Source organism: Lissotriton helveticus, chromosome 9 (assembly GCF_964261635.1).
Source record: "Lissotriton helveticus chromosome 9, aLisHel1.1, whole genome shotgun sequence".
Classification (NCBI taxonomy): domain Eukaryota; kingdom Metazoa; phylum Chordata; class Amphibia; order Caudata; family Salamandridae; genus Lissotriton; species Lissotriton helveticus.
Window position 1 is genome coordinate 956,967,783 of NC_136070.1, and position 23,171 is coordinate 956,990,953.

The following is a 23,171-nucleotide window of genomic DNA, read 5'->3' on the forward strand; positions in this document are numbered from 1 at the left end:
TCTTTATCACAGGAAACAGGAACCTTATGAAAAAGAGGAGGATTACATAGCATCTCCTAGAAGGCTAGCCTTATCCTGCAAATTTGACGTTATCAGGGTTATCGAAGTGGAATTCATCCGTGACCAATTAATAATGCATTGTAATAATCAACATCTTCAGGATAAACTCTGGATTAACGGAGATGCAAGCTTACGTGAAATTAGTGCCATCATCAGCAAAGCTGAACTAACCTCTAGATGTGCCTAGACTGTTGTTGCAAAGAGCAAACTTGATAACAGTGAGGATATGGTAAAATTGGTAAAAGCAAACTATTCCCGTCTGGGTGAACAGACTAAAAAGAAAAATGAGAAATAATCTGTTAGAGAAAGGTGGAAACAAAGATTGTGCAGAGAAATTCTCAGATATTAAAGGAAAGTGTTACCCTTGTGGTAGCTCTTCCCATTTAGCACATGACAAGAAGTGTCTAGCCTTAAGCCAGAGATGTGCTTATTGCAAAATGTTAGGTCATTTTGCATGCACGTGTCGCAAATCATATTCTGTAAAATGGGTTGTGGATGAGTATGAACATGAGGATGAGAGCGGTGACTCTGATTGTGAAGAGAACAAAGTCTGCTGTTTGCATGAAGATGGTTGTGAGGCATATGGTAAGCAAAGGAAAAACCTGTTTGTGAAATTAGTGCTGGAGTGGTGCAAGTGACTCCAATGGCTGACTCTGGTCACCTTATTCCATTGTCAATAGAAACAAATGGGAAGGGGGAGGAGCTACGCTAGCAACCAAGATGGCCGCGTAAGCTCCCGGCTCCGTCGACCTCCGCCAGTTGCTGACATATCCTGTTATTAATCCTGCATTCGCACCAGATTCCCGCGTGGCTGAATCGTTGCTGAACCTAAAGGTGCACTCCCGAGATCTCTATCGCTCTGAATGAGGAAGTTACGCCGTGTTTCATTCTCGGCCTAACCCAGCGTGTGAGCCGGGGCCTCGAGTACTAATCTGGCCGGGTTGGAGTTGAACAACAACGGCCTCGGGACTTGGGCGGAGTCCGGTCTTCCGAAAGTGGAGAATGTCCTGATCGATTTGGATGGTGATCCTGTGGTTCGGTTGATACTAAGGGAAAGGCGGCAAGACGCATCCGTGGCTGTGGACGGGGGTCTGCTACCCGAAGACCCTGCTGCACCCCCCGGGGTCGACTGGTTTGGATCCTCGCTGGTGGCGACGGAGCAGAGATCGTAGGATCGACGGATCTCCCACCGTTACCGTCCGCCCCACACGTGCCTGTTGCTCCCCGGGGTAGTCGACCTCCGGGGTTAAGGACCAGATCTGTCGCTGCACGAGAGAAGATGGAGCGGGCGGAATGTACTCCGTCGCTGAGAACAGTAATGGACGCCATCGGAGCGCTTCATTCGCAAGTCAACGCCATCTTTCAAAAAATGATCGTAACAGTAGAGACTGTGTGCCCGAGACCGGACTCCGACCCTTTGCCAGACCTGGAACAGACGATGTTACCCGTGCAGCTGATTAAACTCGAGAAGGAGGGCCCCGTGCGGAATCCAGACCTGGCGTCCTTTGTCAGCTTCCAAACAACAGTTCGCGAGCTCGGAACTACTGAAAAATCAACATACTCAATAGCGCTACCGCCCAAGATAGACGCAGCCAATCTTTTACTCCTGGAGAACGTTTTTGGTACTAATCGGATTGTCTTCCCATTTTTCTGCTCCCACTTTGTTCTACTACGTTCTCGAGGCTTACTGTCGGTTGAAGAGTATATTCGTGTACTTGGTGGATTTCGAGAACAAATACTTTGGACTCGCTTCGAATGTAATGGTTTTGACTTTCCTGAACACTTTGACTCTCCTGTGAATATGGCGGTCCTAGCTGAGGGCGCTTGCACGAAGGATCGGAAGGGCCAGGGATGAGTTTGACTGTCTGGGGTTTGATATAAAGACTTCCTTGGATAACGGGACATGCTACCTATAACGATGCGGGAGTCGGGCGTTTTTCAAAACTTCCCCTACATGTTTGGCTAGTAATTTCTACTCTTATAATGTTTTGATTGAATGTAGGGGTCGTTCTGCTTCTGGCGGGGGGAAGGGGAGACCGGTAGCTGCTATGACATCTCCTCCTCCACTCTTTTCCTACTTTTAGGACCTAGTTAAGGGGGCGACAGGCACGCTGCTAGTGGGGTTAGGCCGTAGCCATCTGCAGGGGTGCAGGGTGGGGGAATGGGGGGGTTCTTTTGTTTTGTTTAATTTAGTTTCTATGGCCTTTTTTCTTTCCTTTCTTTCTTACTTCTTATACGAGAGGCGGGTTGTTTATCCTGAGCTGATATTTTTCTCATATTTGGGTGTCTACTTTGGTTTAATTATCCTGATTTGTAGATTGGACAGACTCTGACTGCTTCAGCTTAGCGGGGTTGTGAATTGGGATGTTTCTTCTTCTTATTATTATTTATTTATTTATTTATTTATAGTACTTGTAAAGCGCGCTATCACCTCAAGAGGCATCCTGGCGCTGGCAGTGACAGAGGCAAAGAGGGCGGGCGAATGGGGACGGCTGATGGTTAAGGCAAGCGTGGAAAAAGCCAGGTTTTTAGCTGCTTTCTAAAAGCAGGCAGGCAGTTAATCTGCCTAAGTTCCATAGGCAGAGAATTCCAAAGCTTGGCCGCAGCCACACTAAATGATCTACCTCCAGCTCTAGATATTTTAAACCTAGGTACAGCTACCACCCTGGCCAGAGAAGAACGCAAGTTACGGGCCGGTACATACCATGAAAACATCCTTTGGAGACAGACCGGGCCCCGCCCATGAAGGGCTTTGAAGGTCAAGCACAGGGACTTAAAGGTCACCCTCTCCCGCACAGGGAGCCAGTGTAACTGAGCCAGGGCCGTAGCAGAGGAGGATCTCGTAGGCCAACCTAAGGCCAGTTTGGCAGCTGCAGACTGGAGTCTCTGAAGCCTATCCATAAGGTAGCTCGGGGACTCCAGCAATAAAGCGTTGCAGTAATCTAACGTGCTTAACACAGTACAACGTACCACCTCTATCCGTGCAATGGGCGGTAACAGGGGCAGGATTTTTCTCAGGAGACGAATGATAGCCATACAGGTAGCTACCACCTTAGAAACCTGCGCCTCCAAGGAGAGATCACTGTTGAACATGACACCCAGGTTCCGGACTACCTTCACCGGTTGAACCAATGAGGAGAAGTCCTTCGGCCAGAAGTTACCAGGTAAGGAGGAGCTTATCCTGGGCCGAGGGCAATAAAGTACCTCGGTCTTCTGTCATGTACTTACTAATGTTGTGTCTCAAACGCCCTTAATTGATCCGTACCTTATTAGTCTATTTGCCTGTCCACCGGTGTAAAGTGTCCTATTGTATGATACCCAATATGTGTACTATTTCCTCTTGTTTTTCTTCTACTAATAAAACATATATATAAAAAAAAAAAATGGGAAGAATTATTCAGTGTGGTAATCGGTCCTGAATTGGAAAATCCTAATGTGCATCCTGTAAGTTATATGGGAAAACCTATTGAGCAACTTGGTTTTCGTAAACTCACATTTGAATTTAAAGGAAGACAAGCAGTTTGTAAACTGTGTCTTTCTCTGGTCCCTGTGTTTTAGGTTGGTGGGATCAAGGTGAGTCGGGCAGACGTTTGGCTCCTAGTAGTCCAGATCCTGTTTTGAGCGTGAAGACCGAGTGTGAAAATATATGTGAGGAATTTGTAACAATGTTTCCCAGTATTTTCTCTGGGAGCACTGGTGAGCTCAAGGGTTTTTCACAAAAAATAATTCTGAAGGAAAATGCGTGCCCCTGCATACACAAAGTTAGGAATATTCCTTTGGGTGTTAAGGATGAAGTGCTAGGTGACATCCAGAAACTGGATGACAATGGCATATTTGAATGTGTTGAGTCTTCACACTGGGTCGCCCCCCTTGTCGTTGCACACAAGGCCAACGGCCGGGTCCGTCTAAGTGTGGACTTGAGGGAACTCAACAAGAATATTTTTATAGATGTGTTTCCCCTACCTAGAATATCGGAGTCGCTTTCTGCTACCAAGAGCATGGAATGGTTTTCCACAATAGACCTAACTTCCGTGTACCATCAAGTGCTTCTCCATAAAGATAGTAAGCACCTGACCGCTTTTGTCACTCCAATAGGTACTTTCCAGTTTAAGCGAGTACCTTTCGGGTTGGCGTCAGCAGTTGCTATATTTCAGCGTATCATGCACCTTATTTTGAAAGATATGAAGGACGTTTTGTTTTGCCAAGATGATATCCTTATCATGGGGAAAAATAGAGAACACAGTAAGGTTTTGTTTAGAGTTTTGCACACGTTAGATAGAAAGGGTTTAACTGCAGAAAAGTCCAAATGCAAAATAGCAAGGAAAAGTGTAACATAGCTTGGACATGAGATAAGCTTGTGTAGTATTCGTCCAAAGTCTGAACTAGTTGATGCCATCAAAGAAGCTCCTACACCTCAAAACAAAGAGGAGGTCAGGTCCTTTTTACGCCTGGCAGAATTTTTTCTAAATTTGTTTACAATTTTACAGATAAAATGTTTTGCATCAGGCAGTTACTCAAAAAAGGGAGTGCCTAATGGTCCAAGGAGTGTCAGTCATGTATGGATGGCATCAAGAAAGATATTTGTTCCGCTCCTGCACTCCAAGGTTTTGACCCAAAACTTAAAAGCTTTATCACAACTGATGCAAGTGGAAGAGGTTTTGGTGCTGTATTGTCCCAATTTCAAGGTAATGGAACTGAGTCTGTGATTGCATTCGCAACAAGAGCACTTACACCCACGGAGGAAAAATATTCCGTTATCGAAAGGGAAGCTCTTGGTTGTGTTTGGGGACTCAAACACTTTAGGCACTTTGTTTGAGGAACGTGTACAAGACTGTACACAACTAATATCCAATAAACAGTTAGATGCAACCTGGCGACATGCAAATTATTAATTTGAATTATATTTTCTAAAGTTGTAAGGAGAGATCCCGGCGGTGGCAATCCACCCGGGATCATAATAGGCCCCTAAGTGTTTCTATTTTTTATATATTTTATTCACAGTGATAAAAATGAAAAATTTACTAGTTATATAATTGTTTAGGTTGTTATTTAGTTTTTTAGGGCTGTTCTTAGTTTGTTATTTTCTGGTGACATTTTTACAGTAGTATTCTGGCTATTGTTTCAAAGTGGGGTAGGCCAAGGTTGATTGCTAGTATTCTGTATTAAGTGGTCAATTTTGCCGGTAACTCATATACTCTGATTAAAATTCTATATGGACCCTTATATTGCAGTGTGTGGGTACACTTTTACAATTGTCAAAATCATAGTTTGATCCAAATCAATAATGAGTTTTTTGGAATTGTAAGTATTTTTTATTTTTAAGTTGCACTTTGCTTATTTGGCATTAGTGCATATATTAAATGGGTGTTTATGTTATGATATTGTCTCTATATATTGTACATTTGTGTATATTAGTGTATATTTGTGTAAATGGAGATGGACACAAGTTACATTTAAACATTCTGGGCATAATCCACATGGTGCATTGTGTTAGGAGTAGTACATTTTTTGTGGGTTGCACAGACATTGATCCTTTTTTCATCATTTTCATTATCATTATTAAGAAATATGTGTTGTGCAATTGCTAAATTTGGGGAGATTTCTATTTCTTTGTATGGTGTTGGTGCTCTTTGTGCTCCCTCGCCGGCCCTCTTTTGGCATAGATAGTTGTCTGGTAGGCAGGAAGTCGGCCTGTTGCTTCTTATGGAACTCAGGGAATTATATTTTTGGTGAAGTTCCTGTGCCCTCTTGTGAGCTTGTGCTACCTTCTTTAAAGGATTGTGTGATTCTCCTAACTTGAATTTCACTCACATTTGACGGATGATTCCCCTACACTTTGAACAATATCTTATTTGCTCATGTCTCCACCACAGCAAGCATTGGAGTGATATCTTTTGCATTTTTAGTGAATTCTTTTACTAGATGTGCTTTCTTTACTATGTGTGTGTTCTTTCCCCTTTGAGATGCAATATATGCTACAATTTCCATCATTCTATAAGTGGATTATAGAATTATTAAAAATATATGTTATTTTATTTAAAATACGTTGTTAAATTATATCACATTAATGTAACAAGTTTTACATTATTTGCTTACTTTTTTTACATTTCTTCTTTTTTGGGTGTTTAGGTTTGTGATTTTATAAGATTTTAGTGTTGAGAAAGAAATGTTATTGAAGTAGATTTTTTTCTACGTTTTAATTAGCATTTTTAAATTTAAGAAAGTGTTGTCATAAATTTATTTTAGGGGTTATGCTTTATTTTTGTTTTCATTTATTGTACTGACACTTCTTTTTGCCTTTGTTGTAGTATGATTTTCTTTAATTGTGTGGCTAGTTCTTTCTTTTGTGTTGTTTGTTGTTTTTTTGCAGTCTTGGTACCCGTGTTTATATACATTTTAAATAATTGTTGATTTATTTTGTCTGTAATAAAATATTTTTACTATATGTGTAGATAACTTTGTTATGTTTCAATTCATATAAAATAAAATATAAAACATAAAAGGCAGCGGCTGGATCCCCGTTGTCTTATGCACCTTGCAGATGATTACTTGATTTAAGACGTTTACTTTTAAACAAATGAATTATCTGGCTTTTATATTCAATTTTAAAAGATTAATTGGAATTTTATTGTGAACTTATGTATATTGTTTTATCCTGTTTTATTGTACTTTTATGGCATTTATTTTCTTGTCGAAAAGAAATTCAAAGTTAATTCAGTTCTTAATTATGAGTGTGTTACAGCCTTTTTGTAGGTTACTTCAGTCGGATAAAGTGATGCATTCCAGCACTGGTGGCCTTTTCTGCAGCAGTTACTTGCATGTTTTTGTTTCCTTTCAGCATTGTTTTTAATGAGGAAAGTGTAACTATTTGCTAATTGTCTTTAAGTTTCATTACATTGGTCACACTGGATGTTTGGGACATTTTTTAACCCTACATGGTAAACCCTAATGTTTTTGGGGTTGGTATTTGTATGTGTTTAATTTATATATGTTTACAATTAATATATACATATATTAATAAATGTATAATGAATGTTATCAATACTTTGGTTTTTTAATATTTTTGTTTTCATGGTTTGGGTCATGTAACATTTCTTTCATGGTGATGAGATTTAAATAGTGCTACACAAAGGGAAGGGCAGTTGTAGTTGGAAGGTAACAATGTTACCCTGCAAAAATAAATTCCACATCACGGGACCTTTGATGACATGATTAAATACATATAAAGTTACGGTTTTCTCATGCACCTGCCCGGTAATCAGGTGACAACTGAGTACGACTGGATATTATACTTATGTTAGCCTTTTCATGGTTATACTGTTTACGTTTCTTTGTATAGCCACTCATGACAATGCCACTCTTCATACTGAATCTGTTAGATGGGTCATTAGATCTGATTGTATGTGCACTACACAGAGGTTATTAACAAGCTGTACAGTGTGTGTTCATGATATTAGCCGATTTGCAATATATTTGCTGATTTGCAGCTGTTTAGCACTTTTGATGAAAAATCAATAATGAGACAAAAATAATTGTGTTGATATTTTGTATTTCTTTATTGTTGTTTTTTTAAATATTTTTTACAAATATATTTTGTGTTTTTTGGATAGGATGGCAATATTTAGGGTTTGTGTCTTGACGAATGGTTTTGGACTCATGAGCGAGTTTTTGCCACTCACTTTCAGTGCCTTAGCAGAAAAGTCTGTCTACCAGCATGCTCCCTTCTGAACCTAGGCCAGAAGAAGTCTTTTGCATGTGCCAGCATCTTATAGCCTTTGCTAGGATGCCTAAACGTGGTCTTGCAAAGTTCCACTCCACATCTCAGGAAATGAATACTGGCTGTCCTCTTCTGTGCGATGTGAAAGATGCAGAATGAGAGCCCTCTGTGGGGTATACCTGATTTCTTGCAATCAATAAGATATTCATATGCATGTGTGTCTCTCACTTTCATGCCTTGGTTTAATAAGATTACTAAAACTTAACTAAAACAAAGTCTAGTAACATTAGGATTTTGGCCCTTATTTCAAATTTTGCAGATGGGATACTTTGTCAAAATGTGACTGATATCTTGCGGCCATATTACAAGTGCCATCGGCGATAAGGCACTAGTAATACTTCGGACGAGATAGCTACCATGTTTGTCACAGAGTATTCTGTCTACCACGCTATAAATAAGGCGTTCATTTTTTTCGGAGGAAACTAACCATTGATGGTTTTGAATCAAATTGATGACGGGCCGGCGGTGGCGGTCCTCCCGCCATCACACAGGAAATTCCCACTGCCAAATTAGGATGGCGGTGGGAATCCCAATGTGTCCATGGAAGACGGAAAGTATGTCCGCCACGGTTCAGCAAGGCGGTCCTTTTCCGCCGCCTTGCGAAACCAAAACACAGGTCAGCATTGTGGCAGTGCCTTGCAGGCACCGCCGTAGGGATTAGAAAATCCTTTCCGCCTGTCTTTTCGCGGTGGTCATCCCACCGGCGGAGGCTGGAATTGGGGGCCTGTTGCTGTGTTGGGGAGGGGGGTGCACTGGGGGGTACCCCCCTGCATTTCCCTGCACTGCGTGGCAGGCACGGCTGTGCAGATGCTACAGATGCTTAGTGCCACATAATTATATGCTACATAATTACACTGCACTCAATGCAACATACACTCCAAACAAGACCACTCAGTGCCACATAATTACACACCACACAATTACACTCTACTGAATGCAATATACACTCCACATAATACCACTCAGTGCCACATAATTATATGCTACATAATTACACTGCGCTCAACGCAACATACACTCCAAATACCACTCTGTGCCACATAATTACACACCACATAATTACACTCTACTGAATGCAACACACACTCCACACAATACCACTCAGTGCCACATAATTATATGCTACATAATTACATTGCGCTCAACGCAATATACACTCCAAATACCACTCAGTGCCACAAAATTACATGCCACATAATTACTCTATCGATCTATCGCCCTCACTCTATCTATCTATCGCCCTCACTCTATCTATCAACCTCACTCTATCTATCTATCTATCGCCCTCACTCTATCTATCTATCGCCCTCACTTTATCAATCTATCTATCGCCCTCACTCTATCTATCGCCCTCACTCTATCTATTGCCCTCACTCTATCTATCACCCTCACTCTATCTATTGCCCTCACTCTATCTATCGCCCTCACTCTATCAATCTATCTTTCGGCCCTCACTCTATCAATCTATCTATCGCCCTCACTCTATCAATCTATCGCCCTCACTCTATCTATCTATAGCTCTCACTCTATCTATCACCCTCACTCTATCAATCTATCGCCCCTCACTCTATCTATCGCCCTCACTCTATCAATCTATCGCCCTCACTCTATCTATCTATAGCCCTCACTCTATCTATTGCCCTCACTCTATGTATCGCCCTCACTCTATCTATCACCCTCACTCTATCTATCACCCGTCACTCTATCAATCTATCTATCGCCCTCACTCTATCTATCGCCCTCACTCTATCTATCTATAGCCTTCACTCTATCTATTGCCCTCACTCTATCTATTGCCCTCACTCTATCTATCGCCCTCACTCTATCTATCGCCCTCACTCTATCAATCTATCTATCGTCCCTCACTCTATCAATCTATCTATCGCCCTCACTCTATCAATCTATCTATCGCCCTCACTCTATCTATATATCGCCCTCACTCTATCAATTGCCCTCACTCTATCTATCGCCCTCACTCTATCTATCACCCCCACTCTATCTATCACCCTCACTCTATCTCTCTATCGCCCTCACTCTATCTATCTAGCGCCCTTACTCTATCTATCTAATGCCCTTACTTTATCTATCTGTCTATCTATCGCCCTCACTCTATCGGTCTATCGCACTCACTCTATCTATCTGTCTATCTATTGCCCTCGCTCTATCTGTCTATCTATCGCACTGACTCTATCTATCGTCATCACTCTATCTATTGCCCTCACTCTATCAATCTATCTATTGCCCTCACTCTATCGATCTATTGCCCTCACTCTATCTAACGCCCTCACTCTATCTATAGCCCTCACTCTATCTATCTATCTAACGCCCTCACTCTATCTATTGCCCTCACTCTATCTGTCTATCTATCGCAATCACTCTATCTATCTGTCTATCTATCGCCCTCACTCTATCTGTCTATCTATCGCACTCACTCTATCGCCATCACTCTATCTATCTATCACCCTCACTCTATCTATCTGTCTATCTAACGCCCTCTATCTATCTATCTATCTATCTATCTATCTATCTATCTATCTATCTATCTATCTATCTATCTATCTATCTATCTATCTATCCCCCTCACTCTATCTATCTATCTAACCCCCTCACTCTATGTATCTATCGCCCTCACTCTATCTATCTATCTATCTATCTATCTATCTATCTATCTATCTATCTATCTATCTATTGCCCTCCATCTATCTATCGCCCTCACTCTATCTATCGCCCTCCCTCTATCTATCTATCGCCCTCACTCTATCTATCTATCACACTCACTCTATCGCATCACCACAGTATCACTCAGCACCACCACAGCATCACTCAGGCGCACCACAACATCACTATGCGCAACCGCAGCATCACTGAACGCCACAGCATCACTCGTCGCCACCACAACCTCACTTAGCGCCACCACAGCCTCAATCTGTGCAACCATTTAACAACAACTGGTTCAAATATGTTCTATCAATGTTTCAAGCTTTATTACAAATGTCACAAAAATATGTTAATATTTCACTTCTGTTCTTGGATTTTCATCACAATAAAATACACTGAACATAATCTTCACAAAAGTTATTTACAAATGTTTAAGCTATTGCCATTATAAATTACAATAACTTTTATTTAAGTATTAATTATAAAAAAAATTAAAAGCCATTGTTATTTGTAATATCAATACATCTAAGCCACGTAAATACAACACATCTTGCATTATAAATGCTATAGGTGTCACATTTGCAAAAGTTATAACTATTGGCATTGTAAATGACAAAGCTATTAATTTCTCTATTTTCAAAACCAACACATAAATAAAATATTTGTCATTTACAATACCAATAGCTCAAACTTTCCTAATGCGAGACCTATTGCATTGCACATGCTTGTTCGATGACTTTCACCAGGTAGGGAAGTCGGGAGATCGCTCTTAAGTTTTTGAGGTCGGTGGGGTCCGCCAAGGTTTTTTTTAGGAGAGGGTTGACCTCCGCGTGTTTCCAGTCCTGAGGGAATGAGGTGGCCTCAAATGATCGGTTGATGATTCTTTGTAGCTTAGGGGGTGACGTCTGCAGCTCTGTGGTAGATGTGGTGGTGGCAGGGGTCCGTGGTGGTCCCGGAGTGGATGGTCCTCATCGTCTTAAGGGTGTCGTCGATTCTGAGGACGGTCCAGCTGTCCAGTGTCGGCTGAGTGGAGCAGGGAGAGGACGATGTGGGTTCCTCCTGGAGGATGTTGTTGTCTACGTTTTCATAGATGGTCTTGATTTTATGGTGGAAGAAGGTGCTGAGTTTGTCACAGAGGTCCTGGGAAGGTGGGATGTTGGTGGACTCGCTGTTAGGTTGGGCGAATTCTTTGATGATACAGAATAGTTCCTTGCTGTTGTGTGCGTGGGTGGAGATTCTGTCCTGCAGTGCTTTTTTCTTCGAGTGTCGAATGAGTTTGTGGTGGGCGGTAGTGGCTGTTTTGTAGTTTTCGAGGTTCACTGGGGGTTTTGGAGTTCCTCCATAGTCCCTCAAGACGTCTGCAGATTCATCTGGATTCCTGGAGTTCGGTTGAGAACCAGCTGGCCTTCTTGGCGCGAAGGTTTGGGATTTCTTGAGGAGGGCGACGGTGTTGGCGCAGTCGGTGATCCACTTGTGTGGGGCACAGGCGGCGGTGGTGGGGTCATTGTCTGAAGTGGTGGGAGCAGAGCCACTAAGGGTGGCGGTGAGCTGTTTCTCGGAGATCTCGTTCCATTTCCTGCGTTGGAGCCGGGCTGGACGTCTGCGGGGGAATTCGTGCTGTAGGTGAAGTGGACACAGCGGTGGTCTGTCCATGGGAATTCGGAGGTGTGGCTGAAAGAGATGGAGTTTCCTGCTGTGAAGATAGGGTTGAGGGTGTGTCCTGCTGAGTGAGTTCTGGTATGATCTGATTGAGTCCGATGACGTGGAGGCTTTCCAGGAGGGAAGTGGAGTTGGGGTCTTGGCGGCTGTCAAGGTGGAAGTTGAGGTCACCCAGCAGAATGTAGTCAATGTATATGATGGCATGCAGGGTGATTATGCTGGTGATGGAGTCGGAGAAAGGTACGCGGGGTAGATGAGGGAGCCACGAAGGGTGGTGGTCGGGTTGACCTGTATCTTGAAGTGGAGGTGTTCCATGAGGTCCATAGGTCCACCTGTTTAGGTGCTCAGAGGGAGGTTGGCCTTGTGGATGACGTTGATGCCGCCTCTCTGGCAGTTTGGGCGGTCCTTCCGGGTGATTTTGTATTCTTCAGATGGTGATCGCAATGTCAGGTCCCAAGATGGCGCTTGTCCAGATTTCGGTGAGGAAGGCGATATCGGGAGAGGTGCTGTCGAGGAGCTCCCAGATTTTCGTGGTGTGTCTGTGGAGGGAGCGGATGTTGAGGAGAAGGCATTGCAGGGTTTGGGCTCCGTGGGGGTGTTGGTGGTCGGCGTAGGTGGGTCCTGGGTTTTGGCGGTGTTGAAGGTGTAGCAGCAATTTTGGCAGGTGAAAAGACCATGGGTGTAGAGCGGTGAGGAGAGCTTGCAGTTGTTGTTCTTGCCCTCGTTGAGTGCGTGGAGAGCCGTTGAGCTGTAGTGTTGGTAGGTCGGAGGACCAAGGTTCCTGGCACTGATTGCGGATGGGCGCAGACGAGCTTGCCTTTGGTGCATCAGCGGTGGGCCGCGCAGCAGCCTCCATTAAGTAGAGGTTGGGGGATGGCGAGGACAGCTGGGAGGCGGATAGTGGGAACGGGTAAACGTGGGAGTGGGAGGGGCCGCGGGAAGTGACAGATGGGGGAGTAAGTCAGTAGAAGACTGACTAGAGCCTCAAGAGTGTCTGTAAACTAAGAAATTCTGACAAATTCAGAAGGAAATAAAAATAAAATTAAAGGAAAATTAGGCAGCAGCTGGCAAGGACTGAGGCCAGGGCAGTCCAGTCCGTGGTGCGAACCGCGGTCTGTGTCGGGCAGAGGTACGGGCAGGGCACTGCCTGAGCTATGGAGCTGCACAGAGGGAGAGCAGGCACCCAAGGGGCTTGGCTCGACTCAGCGTGCAGCGGCTTCCAATACATCACATTACATTATCATATAGGTGGAAGTATGACAAAATAGACCCTGTTATTTTTCTTTTCTAAATGCTAGAGTAGTTGCTATGTGCCATTAGACGTGGTTTCTAATCACAATTACTAAGGAAACTAGCTGTGGTGTGCCTTTTCCCCCCTACTGGGCCATTAGGGTCAAAGGTCATGACACTAACCTACACTCGGCCCAACAAACCAGTCCCCTAGCTGCTCCTGTTCCCTGCCTAATATAGAATAATAGTATGTAGTTAATCAAAAAGAGACTAGCTCGTAGTAGGTAAAGATAACAAAAAATTAATTTAATTTTTGTTTGGTTCAAGGACTCAAGTATGTTTTGTCACGGGTTAGTGGCACCTGGTAGGTGTGCTCATGAAGCCCTCACCCACCAACCTAGTTGGTGGCATGCTTCATCATCGGGCCCACCCAGTGACACCTAGCGTGTCCCGGGTGTGCTTCGACGCCTGATTACAGCGGAGCAGGTATGTTGCTGTGTGTGCAGTGAAGAGTGTTATGGAAAGTGAGTTTAGAACGGCTTGGCGGGGATCCCAGTGCCCGGAGGCAAATTACACTTTAATAGCTGGGTCACCGTCAGCGGTTAAAAATAAGGCAGTTGGATGTTAGAGGCGGGTTACGACCTCCCACATCCTGGAGTACGTCAACATGTTTCAGCCAGTGCCTTATGACTAAGCTGGCTTTCTTCAGGACAGATAAAATACGTGTGTGTGATTAAAACTAGTGGGTGTATATTTCAGACTATGTGTATACACGCCCTAAGGTGTTTTTCTATGTGTGAGTGGGGGATTCCCATCTCAAAACACCTGTACATATAACATATAAAGACAAGGACAAAACATACAAGGAAAAAATAGAGTCACTTGACTGTATAGCATTGTATACATCTGGTTGCCGACTTTATAGCGTAGTTGGTGCTGGCTATAAGCGGCTATAGTGTAATGGTATTGGTGATACCATTATGGTGGGGTTCGCACTGGATTTCGAAGGTGAAGTGGCTAAAACACGGTATGTACATAGTGCATAGTGGTGGCAAAAGAAAACACAAGAATTCTGTCTTACGCTAGTTTTAGAAATGTGCTACTTCAAGGTTGAGAAGTGGCAAGGGTTGACCCTGTGGGGTAAAAAACAAGGGTTTTGCCACTTAGATTAAAAAGGGAGACCTGTGGGAGAGAAAAGCGCTTACCAGTGATGAAGATGGTCGATCATGATACTCACAAAATTGTTGGTCAGAGCCTGCTTTGGACCTGTAGTGCCTCCTTCACAGAACCGGTGAGTAATGGCCATAGTGGTGGAGGTTTTATACTGTTGTTAATTGCATGATTGTTGTCACCTGCATAGTAGAGGAAAGAGTAGAGAGACTCGAACTGCCGAGTCATCGCGCTCGCGAGCGCTCAGGTGTGCAAGGAGCAGTGGAGGGGCTTCGCGCATGGGTGGTGTAATGCGCTAGCTACGCGCATGCGCGGAAAAGTGTTATCTCCGCGCATGCGCGCCTCATGGAGCGTGCGTGCGCTATACATTCGCGCATGCGCGGTGACAATTATCGAATAAATGCCGGTTTAGCGCATATGTTGAGAGATCTAAATATCTGCCGCCTGGGTACATATCAAACATTGGTGGCATAGAGTCAGGGCCATAAACTGACATTGGTGGCATAGAGTCAAGGCCATAAACTGAGGTGGGATTTTGACAACAGTATGAGGCTCTCTGTTCAGGGGAACCAAACAAGGGGTTTCTAGTGGGGTCAGGAAGTTGGGAACACGGTCTAAAGATCACGTATATGCCAGGGAGTTCCAGGGGATGGCATCGTTAAGGCCACTGGTGGCTGTTGAAAGGCGATATATCCATTGCTGCTCTTTGCCCAGGAGTTTCTTGTCATTCTCAATGGTGCTTTCGGGGAATTGCTCGAATAACTGTCCAGTGCAAGTGATTGGGTGTGTGGCAGTGGGTGATGAAGTGGTTAGTTAGTTTGCTCACATTCTTCTTGCATTTTATGGTACTTCGATGCTCGGTGATTCTGGTTTTGATTTTCCGTGTGGTCATCCCCACATAACGGAGGCCACACGTGCAGGTCAGAAGGTATATTACATTGCGTGAGTTGCAGTTGGTGTGATTGAGCTGGGTCCAGATTTTGTTGGGCTCAAGGTTCAGAGTTTTTGTGTGTGTAGTCAGGTGACATACACTGCAGTTGTTGCAGGGGTAGTGTCCGGTGACTTTTGGCAGCCCCCATGCATTCAGAACGGTGTTCATAGGTTGTTTGGGCGGTGGTCTGGGTCGGGTGCTCACCAGTTGGTCCTTGAGGTTCTTGTTCCTCTTGTAGGCAAATCTTGGTGTGTCTCATTTTCTTTGGCCAGAGTTGATTATCCTCCAATGTTTCTTAATGATTTTTGCTACTTCGTTTGACGCCGTATTGTAGGTGGTAACACAAGTGATTGGTTGTTCCTGATCCTCCTTTACGTGGGTCTCGAGAAGGGCATCGCGGTTCTGATTTCTCGCCCTTTTCTGGGTTTTACGGACGATGGTTTTCGGATAGCCACGGTTTTCTAGTTTGGTGGCCAGATCGGCTGATTGTGATTTGTAGTCACTCACGTTGGTGCAGTTTCTCCGGATTCGTAGGAACTGGCCAAATGGTAAGTTTTCCTTAAGAGGACGGGGGTGGAAGCTTGTGAAATGAAGCAAAGCGTTCCTTGCGGTTGGTTTATAGTATGTCGTCGTGATCAGAGTCCCATCTTTTGCTTTGATGTCCAAATCCAGGAAGGGCAGTAGTTCATTGCTAGCTGTGCTTGTAAAATTCAGATATTGATCCCTGGTGTTAAGCCAGATCATGAATCTGTCAAGGTCAGTCTGTGAGCCCTGCCAAATAACCAGGATATCATCAATGTATCTGTGCCATTTCAGGATGTGATGGTTGAACGGGTTAGTGGCCCCTCCACTGCTCCTTGCACACCTGAGCGCTCGCGAGCGCGATGACTCGGCAGTTCGAGTCTCTCTACTCTTTCCTCTACTATGCAGGTGACAACAATCATGCAATTAACAACAGTATAAAACCTCCACCACTATGGCCATTACTCACCGGTTCTGCGAAGGAGGCTCTACAGGTCCAAAGCAGGCTCTGACCAACAATTTTGTGAGTATCATGATCGACCATCTTCATCACTGGTAAGCGCTTTTCTCTCCCACAGGTCTCCCTTTTTAATCTAAGTGGCAAAACCCTTGTTTTTTACCCCACAGGGTCAACCCTTGCCACTTCTCAACCTTGAAGTAGCACATTTCTAAAACTAGCGTAAGACAGAATTCTTGTGTTTTCTTTTTCCACCACTATGCACTATCTATGTACATACCGTGTTTTAGCCACTTCACCTTCGAAATCCAGTGCGAACCCCACCATAATGGTATCACCAATACCATTACACTATAGCCGCTTATAGCCAGCACCAACTACGCTATAAAGTCGGCAACCAGATGTATACAATGCTATACAGTCAAGTGACTCTATTTTTTCCTTGTATGTTTTGTCCTTGTCTTTATATGTTATATGTACAGGTGTTTTGAGATGGGAATCCCCCACTCACACATAGAAAAACACCTTAGGGCGTGTATACACATAGTCTGAAATATACACCCACTAGTTTTAATCACACACACGTATTTTATCTGTCCTGAAGAAAGCCAGCTTAGTCATAAGGCACTGGCTGAAACATGTTGACATACTCCAGGATGTGGGAGGTCGTAACCCGCCTCTAACATCCAACTGCCTTATTTTTAACCGCTGACGGTGACCCAGCTATTAAAGTGTACTTTGCCTCCGGGCACTGGGATCCCGCCAAGCCGTTTTAAACTCACTTTCCATAACACTCTTCACTGCACACACAGCAACATACCTGCTCCGCTGTAATCAGGCGTCGAAGCACACCCGGGACACGCTAGGTGTCACTGGGTGGGCCCGATGATGAAGCATGCCACCAACTAGGTTGGTGGGTGAGGGCTTCATGAGCACACCTACCAGGTGCCACTAACCCGTGACAAAACATACTTGAGTCCTTGAACCAAACAAAAATAAAATTAATTTTTTGTTATCTTTACCTACTACGAGCTAGTCTCTTTTTGATTAACTACATATAAACCGGGGGATATGGACTAGCTTTCTGGTCCTCTCTCTCTCTCTTGATACATGAATAATATAGAATAATCCCTGTGCTGCAACAGATCTCTTCTACCACCACCTACCCTATCTCCGAGCAGCTCTATCGTATCTAACATCAGCAACCCCAAACTCCATCTGCAATGTGACCAAATGGTAACTGCATTTGTGAGGGGGTTTACCCTGCCTATAACAATTGATCAAAAGAGTCAGGCCTCATCATCGCCTTAATGGAGAGACTTTGGAGGAACAGCAAGAGTAGAGTAAGTAGATGGAATAGGTGAGTGACTTGTAGCGCAGTCCTGGGCTGGCAAGTGGCTGATCGGTCTCTTCTGTATGTCCAGTTATTCCAGGATCCATAGTGTTCCTACAGTGTAGATACCTTGGCCATGTGTCCTCTCTTCGATACCCTCTATGTGTACAGTTCTACCTCCAAGTGCATCGCCTGGTAGTGCTGATCTGCTATGTTGTCAGTTCTCCATCTATGCGCATCGCCTGGTAGCATTGATCTGCTGTATTGATTTGTTTCTGCTGGATGCATTGGCAACTAAAGAGATTGTCTCCTGCTGCTGCACAGACACTAGCTCCCCTGACTGTGGCCAAGACCTTAGACAGTTTTGCCCTGGCTATTGATGTTTGCCTTAGGGGATCAGTATGGAATTATCTCCTGCCTCTGTGTCTGACAATGTCTGTCCCAGTTCCAGCTGTGCTGTGGCCACACTATCAGCAGGTCGCCCAGCTGCAGGAGCAAGCCCAAATGTTTCTTCCTGCTCATTCATTCATTAAGGCAAGGTGTCAGACATGCAAGTCTTTTGAACCTTCCAAGAAATGGGAGAGCCCTGTCTGCTTGCTCTTCGCCATGGCGGGTGGGTGTATGGTAGTAAGATATGTAAGGAGTAGCATGGGAAAAGTAGGCGACAGCACGGAGGTGGCAACATACCAGCTGGGGTGATAGGGATGGATGTACTATAAGGGGTACAAAAATCAAGCCAGAACAGGGGATTAAGGCTACTATGCCCGCACTGGTGACAAAATCCCTAGTGTATGTGTATGTCTAGGTGCAGGTAGTCTGGGATACAATCCCCTAGATCCCAATTTTCGAAAAACAAGAAACTTGTTTTACAAATCAAAGTTTGCTCAAATTGACCCCGCACACTTAAACAGTAAATGTTACAATATCTTTAATGTTATTCACAATGTTCCAATATCTTTTCAGTCATTCTCCCAAGAATTCCAAAGTCAGGTTTTCTTCAGTAGAAAATTCTTTATTCTCAAGAAACTTTTAAGATCAATAGCCAACGCGTTTCGTCCGTGACCGGACTTCTTCAGGGCTTATTTAGAATTCTCTATTTAATGATGCTTCACAATGGTCTTCAAGCTCGAGGTATAAATATTTTCAATATATCTAAGGATTATCGTGATCTCAAAGTCAATCAAGTTTCAGTATATATTTTTTGAGAAGATTAAAGTTTTAGTGAAAGCCGCAAGTAGAGTATCGGCGTTCCGTAAAGCATGCGGTCGTCTGGTTCCAATGAGCTTGAAGACCATTGTGAAGCATCATTAAATAGAGAATTCTAAATAAGCCCTGAAGAAGTCCGGTCACGGACGAAACGCGTTGGCTATTGATCTTAAAAGTTTCTTGAGAATAAAGAATTTTCTACTGAAGAAAACCTGACTTTGGAATTCTTGGGAGAATGACTGAAAAGATATTGGAACATTGTGAATAACATTAATGATATTGTAACATTTACTGTTTAAGTGTGCGGCGTACTATAAGGGGTCATTGTGGGGGCACCAGGGACAAGTCAGTCACTGGATTGATGGCAGAAGGCAGGCCCAGAGCAGTGTTGAAAGAGGCTTGCGTTGATGATTGGTGAGATTCAGATGGATGTATGACATTACAACGCATGCTTTTACATCGCATGCTTTTACAACACGGTTTTTACAACGCATACCATTACAACGCATAGTGCTTTGGGGCGCTGGATAGTGAATAGTTTAATTTACTATTCCAACTCCAGTCCCCGTGGATAGTAGGGAAGGTGTTGGACAGTAAATTAAACCTATTCCCTATCCTAGAGCGCCCCCCAGCGCAATGCGTTGTAATGGTTTGCGTTGTAATGGTTTGCGTCGTAAAGGCACTGCGTGTTTAAAAATTGCGTTGTAAAGGATGTTTCCCGATTCAGATGGCTATCAGGACATAGCTGGTGGTCGGTCCCTCCTCAGCATCAGCATCCTCCTACCCAGAGTCACCTGCAAGGGAGGGTGTTGATTATTCTTGAGTAATCATATTCAATTGTACAGTCACAAAGAGTGAAATTTAACATTTTGGCTGTAATATGTACAGGGCCTACTGTGTTGACCAAGCATGATAGATTCTCCTTGAGTGTAATTACATCCAACACAACATTTCTCCCATCCCACAGTTCTTCCAAGGTGCAGTACCAATTACACTGGTATGCATCACATTTACTAACTACAAGTGCCTGAATACGGACACCATCTTACCTCAGACTGGGTAATGTAGGACTTCTGACATCCCTGCCTCTTCTGCCTACCCAAGACGTTCCACATGACCTCTCTTGGCCACAGCTGATTCCCATACCACTGTTGTGCCTTCGTTGCTGTTCATTTTATATGCACAGCTCCTGCAAGTGAATTTCTTATAGGTAGTCTGTTTTGTTCATGCTATCTGACTGACATACACGTTTTATGTGGGGACTAAGGCGTAACTAGTGAGTTATGGGCCCCAATGCATGGAAGGAAACATGCACCCTGGCTGCTGTTTGAACTGCAAAATATAGCAATAATCAGGGTTTTGTGCAACCCTCAGGTCTCTGGGTCACGCTGCCACTGCACCTTGGACACTGCACCTTGGACAGCCTGTACCCGGGGAAACTTTTAACTTTGGAGTTTCTCCCACCTGAAAATGGTAAATAAGCTCACTGCTACTGGCCGGCCAGTGACGCTCTCCTCTCCTTTACTGGGCTGTGCTTCACTTCAGACCCTGGGTCCACCATCAGTGTGCCACCTTGGTCCACCACACAGTGTGTCACGTGAGTCATTCTGAGTAACTTGACACATTTCAGTGGAAGAATGGAGCTGCACGGGGCTCGAAAAATCCACTTACCCACTCGCAATGTTGAGCAAGATTTATTCAGTGCATGCTATTTTTAGGGACTACTCGCCCATTCAATCGAGCTGACAACAGGTGTTCTGTCAATGTGTGGTGCAAGCTGCAGTGGCCTCCTGAAGAGAGACCTGGCACTTATTTTATTTTTTTTACAAATTAAGCACTGCTGGTGGGTGGTCGAAAGGAGCAAGGTTAGGGACTTCGAAGGAAGGGTCTGTAAGTACTAACCCCTCCTTTATTCTTCTGACAGCAGGCATGCCGGGCAGCAGGGAAAGTGTGAGTTTTTAGTGAGTTTGAGAAAAAGGGTGGGTTTGGTGAGTGGAAAGAGCGAGTTCAGTTGGATTTTAGGAGGTTATTTGGGTTTTTAATTGAAGGCAGAATAGCGAGCGTGCAAGATAAATAGCATTGGAAGGCCGACCTGACTAAGCCGGGCGTGTTAGATCAGACTTAGATGCCAGCGACCTCTGAGCAACGGCCGTTTTGGTCTTCTTTTCCCCCCAGCTTCACTCACAGCCCCGCCCCCTGAAACGTCATTGTCACGATGCCGCCCTCGATTGGCTAGCGTGCTTTCTCTTTCCGGGTCCTTTCCCGCGAGCTTTGAAAGACCTTAGGAAACGGTGAAACTTGAGCTACGCGTGCGCGTTGACAGGGACGGACCCCGAAGAAATACAAACAGGGGATCCCAAAGTGGTGTGAAAGAGCGGCAGAGGAGTCAATAGAACCCCGTTCGGTTCGCTGACACTGCTAGTTTTGAAAATGCCGATCCGTGCCTTGTGCACCATCTGCTCGGATTACTTTGATAACGTGAGGGACGTGGCGGCGATTCACTGCGGGCACACCTTCCACCTTTGCTGGTAAGTGAGGGCGGCTATTTTTCAGCATAAATGGTTCCTGAGACGGTCATGTTTAACGTGACTGGTGGTTACTTCCCTTTATTAAGGGTTTCTTGGTAAATGTGGGATGAATAATTAGCATAAAGATTATGTCACTTGAAACTACATCATGTGATCTATTCCTTTCTTATGTTATCAGTCACTCAGGAGGGATCCTCGAGTGAAGTCCTAGTGTATATTTTCTGGGCAGAAGTCTCTGTTAATATGCATTTTCTGAAACGTTATTCTGGTCTATTCCAGAGACACAAAATTACCAGAAGGGGAAATATGTGTGATTTGAAATCTTTCTCAAATGCCTCTGAAATCAAGCCTCTCTTGGAAGAGTAGGTCCCCCAGCCCTTTGAGGTGTACGCAAAATGAGGCATCTTACAAATGCGTTGATGGTCCCCATATGTTGTTGCCAGTAATGTATGTATAAGGTATTTATATAGTGCAAACCTAGCCAAAAATCATCGGAGCACTGTACAGGGTCGAATACACTCATAAAGTCAATGAGTGATAGAAGAGGTAGTTGGTTAGTGGACTATTTCATTGTGATTTGGTTTTCTATAAAGAGGTGTGTCTTTAAAGCTTTCCTATATTGTAGCAGCGTTGGGTATGGGTATTTTGTTTCAGATCATGGGTGCATGGATGGAAAATGTGTTGTCACTTGTTTTATCTTTTTAGGTCTCGGCTAGACGGCACATTCGCTGTCTCAAAGATATGTACTGTGTTTAATGTGTGGGCTTCAGGCTGCCCATTGGCATAGCATTTACTCGCTCCATCCTCTGTCTTATAACGTTTGTCCCCATTTGTCCATGGCGTGCATACATCAAGCCTCTTCTTGTGTTTAGCCCTTCACCAGAGCATGGACCAAGTACTTGTGACCTTCCACTGCGCCTGTTTAAGGAGCTACTTTTTTCTTTGTATTTTAACACTCAACACAAGGGGGTGTTTCTAAAAGCTGTCTCCTCCCACACAGGTTTTAGTTTGAACTGCTCCTGTGTTTTTTTTTCCTGAGTGTGTGTTCTTTCTTAAACAATGGCCGGATATCACTATATCCAACAAATGTAAAAGGATCATTGCTACTTTTACAATATCGGTCCTTGTGTTGACAAAAAAGAACAAATGCAATACGTGTGTAAAGTGGCACAAATCATCTGAATGGATTTTTGCAGAAAACGTCTCAGGATTGCTCAGAGTGGCAGGCACTCTGGTCTCTTGAGGGAACGAACACTTGGCCATGACACATTCTAACTGAAAGATCACTTTCTAACCAGAGAGGGTGGATTTTGTGGATGTTTTATTAGATAGTTCACATATAATAAATAGACATCAAATCATCTTTATGACCTTTAGCCAGCCAGAGCACTCTTCGCAATAACATCCTTGTAATGTCTTTTATAGTAACACTCAGTTCCTCAGTGGGTACTTACCTTTCAAGACTCTACAAGGGCGTATCCGTTTGAGATTAGAGTTCATTGACGCAGCATCCATAGCCAGCACCAACTATTGTTTGCCTAGTCCCTGCTGACTTCCACCTTTATCATTGGACACTTTCCAGGCTTTACTCACAACAGCATCAGGAACAAATCCCATCAGAGTTGTCTTTTCCACTTTCG

The 23,171-nt window shown here is 44.1% G+C and overlaps 2 protein-coding genes across 2 annotated transcripts in view; one reads left to right on the forward strand and one right to left on the reverse strand.

The window, feature by feature from the left end:
* Positions 1-20,105, reverse strand: part of LOC144782081 (cadherin-related family member 4-like) — a 359,291-nt gene extending 339,186 nt beyond the window's left edge. Inside the window, exon 1 of the mRNA XM_078661234.1 lies at positions 20,053-20,105. The gene's annotated coding sequence lies outside the window, so the exon portion shown is untranslated. The remainder of the gene's footprint in view (positions 1-20,052) is intronic.
* Positions 20,106-21,304: 1,199 nt separating this feature from the next.
* The window catches only part of TRAIP (TRAF interacting protein), a 185,639-nt gene continuing 183,772 nt past the window's right edge, over positions 21,305-23,171 (forward strand). The window contains exon 1 of the mRNA XM_078661235.1: positions 21,305-21,531. Coding sequence (XP_078517361.1) covers positions 21,434-21,531 — 98 coding nt within the window. The 5' untranslated portion in view covers positions 21,305-21,433. The remainder of the gene's footprint in view (positions 21,532-23,171) is intronic.